The 12290-nt window shown below is 56.6% G+C and overlaps 1 protein-coding gene across 2 annotated transcripts; it reads left to right on the top strand.

Annotated features, from left to right (window-relative positions):
* Positions 1 to 2775: 2775 nt before the first annotated feature.
* On the top strand, positions 2776 to 11166 carry CCDC97 (coiled-coil domain containing 97). 2 transcript variants are annotated; one of them, XM_049902297.1, is made up of 5 exons: positions 2776 to 2927; positions 4732 to 5187; positions 6986 to 7264; positions 7771 to 7900; positions 10162 to 10255. In XM_049902297.1, the coding sequence occupies exons 1-5, from the start codon at positions 2882 to 2884 to the stop codon at positions 10166 to 10168; spliced, it is 918 nt and encodes a 305-aa protein (XP_049758254.1). In that variant the 5' UTR covers positions 2776 to 2881; the 3' UTR covers positions 10169 to 10255. The 2 variants fall into 2 exon arrangements, with proteins under 2 accessions (XP_049758254.1, XP_049758253.1); XM_049902296.1 differs by having other exon boundaries at positions 2777 to 2927; positions 10157 to 11166.
* The last annotated feature ends 1124 nt before the right edge of the window (positions 11167 to 12290 follow it).

Genomic DNA, 12290 nt, shown 5'->3' with positions numbered 1-12290 from the left:
ATTTTTGAGTGGAAGGTGTAAAGCAGGTCCCTAGGCCAAGGGAGAGGTGGGGTGGTTGGGAGGAAACCAGGGCTGGGTTGTTCAGGGGCATCACCAGGTGTTAACTGAACATTCACCCCAGGCCTGGTCTCTGCAGTTACTGGCTGCCCACCTGTGGTCCAGGCCAGTTAGGAGCCCAGGGAGCATCCATCATTCAGCCAGAATGTGCCAGGCACCTGCTCTGCGTCATCTGTTCTGGGCAGTGCTGGGGACGCAGCATGACCAAAGCAGTCCGGGACCCTGCCCTCATGGGGCTCCCAGTCCAGAGGCAGGATGAGCCTGGCACCAAACAGTGGCAGCCCCAAGTGGTCAGAGGTGAGGAATTCTGAAGAGGGGTGGTGAAAGAAGGGCTTCTGTAGGCATTGATAGTGAAAATTCAGTGAACTAGGGTAAAAGCGCACCAACCTTTTCATTAGCACCACATTTATTTACTGAGCAGGTGCTGTGTTACCAGCCTGTGATGGGACAGTGCGGGGGCACAGGGGTGGCCTGGTCAGCCCCTATCCTCTCTGGTCCAGCCCTACAGAAAGGGACACAGGCTACAAACGGGAGGAGGGAAGCCAATTAGTCTGGAGGGCCAGGGCGGGGCATCTGAACATGAGAGAGGGCCAAGACTGGTGGTCAAGGCTGATGAGAGATCCTTGTGTACCTTTCCGCTGCTTGAGGGAGAGCCTGCCAGCAGGCCTCAGGTTCTGCTATTGTTAGGTGCTGTCCAGTCAGTTCTAACTCATAGTGACTATAGAACACAGTAGAATTGCCCCATGGGTTTCCAAGGGGCAGCTGGTGGATTTGAACTGCTGACCTTTTGGTTAGCAGCCAAGCTCTTTACCACTAGCCACCAGGGTTCCCCTAGTCTGGGAAATTCCTTTCCTTGCCAGTCCATGTGTGGGTCAACCGCGCCCTCTGCTGCCTACTCCTGATAACACGCCTAAATACAATCCCTAGCCCTCCTGTGGTGAGTTCTCCACATCTCCAGATTATGGGCCAGTAAAGCCAGAAGTGCCTCCTCTGCTCTCAACCAGTCTCTGAATTACTGCAGCAGGCTCTTCACAGGTCGCCCTTACCGCGATCCACGGCCCCTCCTTGCCCACTGCCCGTCAGGATGAAAGAGCGCAAGCTACTTAATGCTGTTTATGAGTCTTGCCTGGGTGGGCCCTGGTGACCTCACTGGCTTCACCTCTTGTTGCTCCCCCTTGGAACTTTAGATCAGTGGCTTTTCTGGAGTGTGGGGGAGTTATCAGGTGCCATTGAGTCAGCTCCTCATAGCGGCCCTATGCTCAACAGAACAAAACACTGCCCGGTCCTGCGCTATCCTCACAACGTTATGCTTGAGCTCATTGTTGCAGCCACACCGTGTCAATCCACCTTGTTGAGGGTCTTTCTCTGTTCCACTGACCCCGTACTCTGCCAAGCATGATGTCCTCCAGGGACTGATCCCTCCTGACAACAGGTCCGAAGTATGTGAGACCCAGTCTCACCATCCTTGCTTCTAAGGAGCATTCTGGCTGTACTTCTTCCAAGACAGATTTGTTCGTTCTTTTGGCAGTCCATGGTATATTCAATATTCTTCGCCAACACCACAATTCAAAGGCGTCAGTTCTTCCTTATTCATTGTCCAGCTTTCACATGCATATGATGCGATTGAAAATACCATGGCTTGGGTCAGGCACACTTTAGTCTTCAAGGTGACATCTTTACTTTTCAACACTTTAAAGAGGTCCTTTGCAGCAGATATTCCCAATGCAATGCATCGTCTGATTTCTTGACTGCTGCTTCCATGGCTGTTGACTGTGGATCCAAGTAAAATGAAATTCTTGACAACTTCAGTCTTTTCTCTGTTTATCATGATGTTGCTCATTGGTCCAGTTGTGAGGATTTTTGTTTTCTGTGGGGGGAGGGTGTTAAATTTCTCCTTAGGGATCTCAAAAAGCTGTAAACCTTGGAAAATAAAGACTCACAACGTTTTCAAATCCCCTGCCTCCCAGTCACGGCCTTCACGTGAGAACTTTCCTATTCCTTGACCGTAAGTGAAGTCTTTGCGGCTCCCAGACTATCCATGCCTGCCATCCGTCTAGGTCTTTGCCTTGCCCATCCACTGGCTGAAACCCTTATCTCCTGTCTTTTACTCTAATTTCTGCTCATCCTTCAAGTCTCAGCTCCGAGGTCTCCTCCTTCAAGAAATAAGCGTTTCCTGACCCTTCTGTTTGCCAGGCCTGGAGGACTCCTACCCGTCCCATAGAATAAATCAGGACCACAGTTGCCCTCCTCCATATCTGAAGATCTCCATGTCTGAGGACCATAAAGTGGGAAGTTCTACCTCTTATCTCACCACCCATCTCATGCCAGCCAGTGACTGGTGTGATGACAGAAGTAGGAGTTGAGGCTTAGTAAATATTCCCTGAGGTGGTGAAGAAATGAAGGGGAGAGACTGGCGTCTAAACCAGAGCACAGGCCCTGGAAGGCGCGCATTTAACCATCCACCCCAACATGAGGCATGCTGGGCTATTCCACGCAGGCCTCTGCTGGGCGCTGGAGTCACCGCACTGAGCAAGATGAATAGTGGTCCAGATCCCTCCTGATGTTTCAATTTTGTGGCAGTTCAGATAGGAGAGGCTGAGTGGCTTCTCTGACCCAGCGTCCCTTTTCTGCCTGGCTGAGGCGGGCTGAGGGAGGTACGCATGCGCATAGATAGGCCCACCTTCGGCCCGGAACCTTGGTGCCCGGGCGCAGCGGGGCACCCGGCCCCGGGAGCGTGCTCAACCGGAAGTGGCTGCTGAGGGCGTGGGGCTGGGATCGGATTGTGGAACCTGTCGTGGCGGTTGGCAAATTGTAGAGACTCAGGATGGAGGCTGTGGCGACCGCGGCGGCGGCGAGGGAACCCGATGAGGGTGAGGCCCCGGCCGCGCGGAGGCTGAGGGAGGCGCGGCCGCGGTGTCACTGGGAGATGATTCCCCAGGAACGTGAAGGAGGACTCTTTATAGGGGAACACCTGCCCTCCGCCTTATCTGAGTCTTTCTGCAGTTGTCCAGGTTAACCCCTCTCTCGGCAGGCTGACTTCCTAACCACCCACCCCCCAAATTAACCTCTTCCCAGTTCCAGTTCAAAGCCAACCCTTTCCATATCCTGGGCTAATCTGTTTACTCACCAGGCTCTCAGGTTAATTTAAACCTCTTCCGTGTCTTGGGCTAACTCTCCCACTGCCCCAGGCTAACCCTTCTCACAGTACCTCCACGTAATCCGGGATAATAGCCCCATATCGAGATCCTTAATCACATCTGCAAAGACTCTTTTTTTGGCTGTATAAGCTGACATTCGCAGATACTTAGGATTAGAACATGGATCCCTTTTAGGGTCTCTTTATTTTAGCCTATTACAGTCTCCTTCAGGGGGATATATTCTTCCCATCTGTTCAAGGAGCCCTCTTGTCATCCTTCACCTCTACGAAGCCCCTCCCCAACCTTTCATTACCCCCACAGTCTTTGAGACACCTCCCCTTGGATGTCCCTAGGGCCATCACACCTTCTGTGTCCCAAACTGGGCTCAGCATCTTCCCCCAGACCTGCTCCTCTTCCATGTCCCAGTCTCAGGGATAATCTGACCGTGCCCAGGCCGGAGCCCTGGACCTCATCCTGGATGCGCCTCTCCCTGCCCAGCCCTTCAGCCCCATGGCTTGTCCACTCTGCTTTCTGAGTGTCTGTCTAACCCCCACCACTCTCCAGCACTCCTGCCCTGGTCCAGCTCAGTCTTCTCTTGCCTCAGCGATTAAAACCCTCCCATCACACCTGTAACTATCACCCCTTCACTCCTCCGTTCCCCTGCCAAGCCACCTACAGGAGTTGTCTGTACTTTTCTGCCTTCACTTATTTCCTGCTTGCTGCAGTCTTGCTCCATTTCCTACCATTTGCAGGAAACAGCTCTCCCCAAGATTTGCCCACCACTGAGCTTTTCTCTTATCTTTGTCTGTACTGTCTTTTTAACCTTGCCGGTTTCCCTCATCAGACGGGATTCTCCCTGAGGGCAAGGGGTAGATTGGCTTCATCTCTTGGGTTCTCAGCTCAGAGCTTGGCGTAGAGTGGTTGGGTCAGTGTGTGAATGAGTAAGAAGAGAGCGAGGGAATGAGTGAGTGAGTAAACAGATTAATGAATGTATTCATGAGTTTGTGAACAAGTAAAAAGGCAAACATTAGAGTGAATCAACGAGTGAGGTGGTAAGGGACCAAGTAGACATGCCAGCCACAGTCCGCCTCGCTTTGTGTTTGCTGTTCCCTCCGCCTGGAGCACTCTTCCCCTAGAAACCCTGTGGCAGAGTCCCTGGACACCTTCAGGGCCCTACAAATATCACATTTTGGGAAGGCCTTCTCTGACTGTCCCATTCAAAATCGCAGCCTTCCCCCTACTCCCTTCCCTTTCACTTTTGATTTCTCTGTATGGTTCTTGAAACTGCCTAACACACTGTTTTCAATAATTATAATTATTATATAATTATGTTGTTAATTGTGTGCCCCACTAAAGGTCAGCTTCTTGAAGGCAGGAGATTTTACCTGACCTGTTCAATGTGGTCTCTCTTGGGCCTAAGACAGTGCTTTTAGTATAGTAGGTGCTCAGTAAATGTGAAGAGGGAGGGACTGAGCACTAGTCCCTTCCTCTTTCCCTACTGCCACCCCTGGACTGACAAATCTCCGCCTGCCAACAGGCTGCACGGAGCCTAGTCCCAGCCACTGGGGGGAGCTGAGCTGGACACCGGTCCCACCCAGGCCCCAAGACAAGGTGGACGCCTCAGAGGAAGCACCGGGGGCTCTGGACAACGACCCCCCCGGGGCCGAGAGCCCAGCGGTGAGCGCCATGCTGCGTGCCGTGGCCGCCAGCCGCCTGCCCGTGTGCAGCCAGCAGCGGGGCGAGCCTGACCTGACTGAGCGGGAGAAGGTGGCCATCCTGGGCCGGCTGTACCACGAGAAGCCGCTGGTGTTCCTAGAACGCTTTCGCACGGGCCTCCGCGAGGAGCACCTGGCCTGCTTCGGCCACTTGCGCGGCGACCACCGTGCAGACTTCTACTGTGCGGAGGTGGCCCGACAGGGCACTGCCCGGCCCCGCGCCCTGCGCACCCGTCTGCGCAACCGGCGCTACGCTGCGCTGCGGGAGCTCATCCAAGGTGGGGGGGGGGGCAGGGGGCCAAGTTGGGAGGCAGGGGCATGCGGGAGGGGAGACTGAGGCAGAGATGGAGAGGGAGGCTGAAGCAGAGACAGCTGAATGGGAAACTGAGGCCGAGTGGGGTAGAAGTAGTGAGAAACAAGGATGCAAGAGCAGAAATACAGACACTGATCGTGGAGGATGAGTTCCAGACAGAGAGATGGGGACAGACTGAGATAGAGATGTGCAGTAAGAGAGACAGACAGACGGGCCCAAGGGAGGAGAAAGGCACAGACAGTGAGGAAGGGCCAGAACTTAGTGGCTGGCAGAAGTGGCATTTCATATCAGTGGGTAAAGGAGGGTTTATCCAGTGCACAGCACTGTGATAATTGATTGTCCATAAAGACAAAGAGATCCCTCCCTCACTGCATACACAGAGGTATTAAAAGAAACCAAGGGGAGTATGATCATGACCCTGGGGATACCAGATCATTCTTGAACAAGACACAGCATGTGAAAACAGTAAAGGAAAACACTGATACCTTTTTGACCTTGACTTAATTTAAAGCATCTTAAAGACCCTCAACCCAAGCTAAAAGACGAGAACAATTGAACTCTCTAGTGAGGGAAGAGGCACAAGCTGTAGAGACAGAAAGAATGAGACACAAGGACAGGCAAGGGAACAAAGACAAAGAAAGGAGGGAAATGAATGAATGAAGTGGGGTTAGATGACAGGAAGCGAGAACGCAGGAAAAGGGTGGTGGCAGAGGGGTAGAGAGAGACAGGGATAAAGGGGGAGAGGGAAACAGACCCTGAGAGAGAAGGTGCCAGAGCTAGGAAGAGGGGGGAGATGCCCCAGAGAGATGAGGGTGAGAGGGCACGCGGGGGCAGGGGGTGGCAGAGCAGGACAGGGCCCGGGGCAACAGCTCCAGGCAGAGACTCACCAGGTCTCTGTCTGCCCTAGGCTCTGAAGGCAGGGCTAGGTCCCTGGGTAGGAGAGACCAGGGGTAGGTTTAAGGCTAACCTGAGGGACAGAACTGCTCCTGCAGGAACAGGCAGCCAGGGGGAAGGCCATGATCCTGCCCTTGGGGCGGTGGGGAAGCCAGAGCTACCTGAGGGGGTGACCTCAGAGAGGAGTGCTCTGGGGAGAGGTGAGGGCTGGGTGCCTGCCACCCCCAAGCAGACATAGCTCCCACCAGGGATGCTCACACGTGGGTACACGCCCCAGCCTACCTGACCCTGTGCACACGTGTGGGCATATGCACTCATGTACCTGACAGTGCACATGTATTGAGATATACAGCCTGTGGCCAGGCTGGGCCCCGACAGTCAGGTGTACACAGCCTCCATGCTTGGCCACGTGTGCAGCACATCTCCTCACGTCTGCATGCAGATCCCAGTCACGTAGGTGCCCGCGTGTGCACAGGCATGACCATGGGCGGTGTGCTGAGACACACAGAAACGCAAACACATGTACACATACTGACAGGCAGTACTTGTGACTACTACCCAGGCACTGTTGTGCATGGGCCCCAGATCAGCAGTGCTGCAGGCACCAGGTTGCCTGACTACACTCACATTTGAACAGGCGAGGACACACGTCGGCAAGCTTATCATGCATACATGCCACACATATGAGCACACGTTCCCAGTGACCTCAGGCATCAGACTCTTACACATCTTCCTACAAGCATGACCACGCACATTTGGACATACGTGACCCATGACCACGCACACATCTGATCAGACACGTGTACCCCACCCAGCCCCTCCCCTCGCCTGCATGCCTGACCCATATGGCCACTGTCTCTCCGGTGCAGGGGGCGAGTACTTCAGTGACGAGCAGATGCGATTTCGGGCCCCCCTGCTGTACGAGCAGTACATCGGGCAGTACCTAACCCAGGAGGAGCTCAGCGCCCGCACCCCGTTCCCCCAATCCCCCAAGCCAGGCTCCCCTGGCACCCCCGTCTGCCCGCTCTCAGACCTGCTGCTCCAGTCCTACCAGGAGCGGGAGCTGCAGCAGCGGCTGCTCCAGCAGCAGGAGGAGGAGGAGGCCTGCCTGGAGGAGGAGGAAGAGGAGGAGGACAGCGATGAGGAAGGTGAGGGCCAGAAGCAGGGAGACCCCAGTATCCGGATGCTCCAGCCCAGGCCTGCCTGTCTCTCCATTTTCTGGCAACAGGCCGGACACCCAGTGGGCAAGAGCAGACACCACAGCCCTGCCCTTCCTGGCCCAGCCCCCACCCCTGGATGGCCTGGCCCTTCTCAGCCTCGCTAGGGTCTTTGTCCCTGAAACGGAACTGCTCTTGCCAGCTCAGAGGCACCGAGTGGTCTTAACACCTCCAGGCCTTTGTATGTCTTCTTTCTCCTGCCAGGAGTGCCTTCCCTTCGTCCTCAGGTCCCCACCCTGTTACATGGGCCCTGGTTTGGGCCCTGGTTGGGATAGCACTGCATTGTCAGTACGTGCTGGGTGTGTGTGTGGGAGGGTGGGCACCAGGCTGTGCTGGTCACAGGGCTGGACACGGAGACAGCAGCTCTCTGTGCGCATGTGCTCAGCACCTGCACGCACCCACCCTCATGCCCACCTGGTGGGTGTCTCCCCATGCAGACAAGAGCTCTGGCAAAGACTCGGAGGCCTGGGTCCCCGACTCTGAGGAGAGGCTGATCCTACGGGAGGAGTTCACCAGCCGGATGCACCAGCGCTTCCTGGACGGCAAGGACGGGGACTTTGACTACAGGTGCTCTGGGGCCTGCACCCCACCAGGTCTCTCACATGCGCACAAAGGTCCTGGAACAGTTCCAGGACGTCGGCCCCAGGATCAGACACCTTGCTTCAAAGGTGGCTGGGTGACGTTGGTCCTGCCTCTTACTTCCCAGAGCCTCAGTCCCCCAGTCTCCCCAGTCCTCCAGTCCCCCTAGTCCCCCCAGTCCCCCAGTCCCCCAGTTGCTCCAGTCCCCCAGTACCCCCAGCCCTTCAGTCCCTCAGTCCCCCCAGTCTCCCCAGTTCCCTCAGTCCCCCCAGTTCCCTCAATCCCCCAGTATCCCCAGTCCCCCAGTCTCCCAGTCCCCCAGCCCCCCCAGTTCCCCAGTACCCTCAATCCCCAAGTCCCCCAGTCCCTCCAGTCCCCCAGTCCCCCCAGCACTCCCAGTCCCCCAGTCCACCCAGTCCCCGCAATCCCCCCAGTCCCTCCAGTCCCCCCAGCCCCCCAGTTCCCTCATTCCACCAGTCCCCCCAGTCCCTCAGTCCTCCATTCCCCCTGTCGCCCATTCCCCCATCCCCCCATCCCCCAATCCCCTCAGGCTCCCAGTCCCTCAGTCCCCCCAGTCCCCAATCCCTCAGTCCTTTGTAAGGAGGGCAGGAGCAGGGCCAAACTCTGCTCAGTAGTGATAGCATCCTGAAACAGGTCCGTTCTGCCTGATAAGATGCCACTACCCCGAGCCCCAAAGTGTCCCTCAGGATCCCGGCTCTCTGAGTGTGGCAGAAGTAACACCTGGCAGGGTCAGTGCCTAGCATGGAGAGGGCCTGTGGCGGGTGCCCCTGCAGTTCCAATGGTTGATTTCTCCAGTATAACCCCGAGAGTGAGACACCTAGGTGGCCTGCTTTGGAAAAGGACTTTGCCCCCAGGGAACAGGACACAGGAGTGTGAAGTGCTGCTGTCAAAGATAAATAGTTTTGTAAACGGAGGCTTTCTGGCCTGGTGGTCCAGAACCCCGGGTCTGGCAGCCGAGGGCCCTGGTTTCAAATCCGGCCCCAACCTGTGAATTTTGTGGTCACAAATGAGCAGCCTCTCCACTTGGACCCTTGGTGGGCTCATTAGTAAAAAGAGGATTGTGAAGTTCACCGGCACAATGCCTGACTCACGGCCAGCACCCGGTGACAGCAGCATCACTGGCCTGGCCTGGGACCCCAGCTTCAGGGTGGAATCTGGCTGATCCACATAGAGCTCGTACACCCAGCTTCCTGTGAGGACACTGGGCCTGGTGGGGGTAACAGGGACTGGCGGGCCTGAAGCCTGTCCCCTCCTGGGAGGGCAGCCATAGCCAGCACGGCCCTCATCTGCACATGCAGCCAACATTGTTGAGCCTCTTCTGTGTCCAGCTGCTGGGGGTAAAGCAGGGAGAAAACTGATGAAAGCAAAACTCTCGTGAGGAAGACAGGGAATTATCCAGCATCTGGTGCTGGGGGTAGTGATGGGGCCACAGGGAAATAAAGCAGGGGAAGGGGAAGCCCTCTCAGAGGAGATGACATGTGAGCAAAGATCTGCAGCAAGTGAGAAGCCACAGAAATCCCTGGGGGAAGAGCCTTCCTGGCAGGGGGACCAGCAGGGGCAAAAGCGTGAGGCGGCCCACGCTTGGTGAGTTGGAGGAACAGCCAGGCGAACAGAGTGGCCACAGCAGTCGCGTAGGGGGAGTGTGGGAGCTTCTTAGAGGTGGGGACCCAACCAGGCAGGGCTTTGCAGACCTGGGGAGTGTGGTGGAAAGGCGGGAGGGCTTTGAGCAGAGCAGGGCTCTTCCTTATATCCTGGAAGGAGGAGTTACTGCCTCAAGGCAAGGGTTCTCAACCTCCGGGTGCTTGACCTTTTGGGCGGGATTGTTCTTTGTGTTCAATGCTGTCTTGTGCATTGCGGGAGGTTCAGCAGCACCCCTGGTCTCCACACTACATGCCAGTAGTACCCACCCACTTGTGATTATCAAAATGTTTCCAGTCAGTCACCAAACGTCACTAGGGGGCAAAGTCACCCCCAGTTGAGAACCACTGCCTTAGGGAACATGGGCCTGAGTGTCGCCCCATCTGCCAGCTTTCCAAGACAAGCTGGAAATCCAGGTTTTTTATTTTAAGTCCTGAGAGGCCAAACAGTCCCTTTTGAGGGTAGCCTTCGGCTGGCAGCTGCTCTTAACCTGGGCCTTCCAGAGCCCCTCCAAAGTGTGGGGGGCAGAGGAGGGCAGCCTGGGCCCCAGGGAAGCCCAGCCCCTGACAGCCTCTCCCCCTGCAGCACAGTGGATGACAACCCCGATTTGGACAACCTGGACATTGTGGCGCGGGATGAGGAGGAGAGGTACTTCGATGAGCAGGAGCCGGAGGATGCACCCAGCCCAGCCCAGAGCTAGACGGGGACTGACGCCCGCCCTCCAGCCAGCCTCCCCAGCCTGCCACCAGCCCCAACAAGAGAGTTGATGACAGGCTGGCTCAGTGACTTTTTCTCTGAGGGGACATCAGGGCGGTTCCCCCCACACCACCACTGCCACCAGCCCCGCTGGGTCCAGGTCTCATCGCAGCCTCGCCCCACCTGTTTCTAGGCTTCTCTTTCCCCTCCCTGAGCCTGCCTCTATCTTTTTCTTGTTATCTGTGTCTCTCTATGTATATCTCTCTTTGTCTTTCTGGGTTTCTTTCCTTGTCTTTCTCTCGGTCTTTTTTTCTCCCTGCTTTTCTATCTTTTGCTCTCCTTCCCCCACCCCGGCTGCCCCTTGTCTCACTGCCCCTCTCTTTTCCCCTTCTGCCTTTCTCTCTCCCTCTCTCCTTGTCTGGTCCTCTCTGTCTCTATCTCCCGCCTTCTACCTCTCCATGCCTTGGGCCCTGTCTCCAGAGCACGAATATTCTCCCCTTGACCAAGGCCTGCAAGGACTCTAGGTGGCTGCAGTGGCCAGGTTGGCTCCAGTACCCAGCTCAGAGCCAGGGCTGACACCTGGGCCCCAGGGCCTCGTGCCGTCTCTGCCTGTGTCTCTCTCCCTCTGTCTGTGTCACTGTCTCACGCTCAGCACCTCCTTCAGCCCCTGGGCCTGCCATTCTTCCTGCCTGTATGATTCCACCTCACTGCCTCTATCCTGCCCATCTCTGTCTGGCTCTCAGACTTTATCTCTCTGAGTTTCAGTCCCCCTACCTGGCCAGGCTGGTATGGGCGGCAGAACCCTGGCTGCTGAGTAACGTGCCTCATTGTGGGCAAAGGAGACCCAGGCTTGGGAGGGGTGGCCAGGGGCAGAACGAGGGATCACGGGGCCTGCCAGCTCGAGGGTGGGGGGAGGGGGCGCAGGAGGGCTCTCCCTTCCCAACCTCAGCAGCCTCCCTCTGCCCAGCCACAATTTTCCCTTCCTTCACTTCCTCCGCTTCCCTTGCCTGTTTACACTCCCCAAATACGAACAGGCTGTTATCATGGGTCCTGAGTCATCCCCAACACACAGCCTCCCCCAGCGTCCCTGCCCCCAGCCAGCCACAGGGCCAACCCCGCGGAGCCCCCTGCCGCCCCAGGCTAATGGGAGCCAGATGGCCGCCGGGTGACTCAGCCAGCCACTGGCCTGTGGGAACCCAGGCGTCCAGCCTTCCCATGCCCCCACACCCGCGTAGGCTTCTCCAGTACACACATATACACACACACAGAAGGAACTGGCTGCAGGGGCAGGGGCAGGCCAGGGGTCACAAAGGTGGAGCCTGGAGACCCCTCACATGTGTTGAGATGGAATGGTGGCATCCTGCCCTAGCCTGAGCCTGAAGGACCTTCAAAACCACCTCCTCGGGCATGTAGCCAGAGTGGGGAAGACCTCGAGGCTTCTAGGACCTCGGTTCTTCACCCACAGCGTCGGCCCTGCCCTCTGGGTCAGCCAGAATTAGAGTCAGACACAGAAAGTGAGAGCTGGGCGAGACAGAAGGATGTTCAGATAGGGGCACTGTCAAGTGATTACAGCCATGGCTACTGAGCAGTTCCGTCCCCCAGGCCTGAGTGAGAGGCCTGACACCTCGTTGGATGCTCCAAAGAGCCATCGGCTCTCTCACAGATGGCTCAAGGAGGCCCAGAAAGGAGACACTACTCACTCAAGGTCGCACAGCCATCGCAGGCAAGCTGGGATGGGTACCTGGCTCTAGAACTACGCCGTTCCTAGAAACCATTCTACTAGCCTGCCTGTAGATATCGGGGGCAGTCCAGGGCTGGGCTGAGATAGAGGGACAGCACACAGACAGACAGACTTCCTCAGATGGAAGGACTGACAGAGTGCTAGATGGTAACAGCTAATGGCTTTGCCCCACCTCCGCCCCCAAATGTGCTAGGTACCTTCCTCCACAGCCTGGGCAGCGATGTTCCAACAGCCCTATGTAGTAGTACATCCGTATCCCGCCTCCTAGAGGGAACAGCAAAG

Source organism: Elephas maximus, chromosome 11 (assembly GCF_024166365.1).
Source record: "Elephas maximus indicus isolate mEleMax1 chromosome 11, mEleMax1 primary haplotype, whole genome shotgun sequence".
Taxonomy (NCBI): domain Eukaryota; kingdom Metazoa; phylum Chordata; class Mammalia; order Proboscidea; family Elephantidae; genus Elephas; species Elephas maximus.
This window is presented reverse-complemented; position numbering and strand designations above follow the sequence as displayed.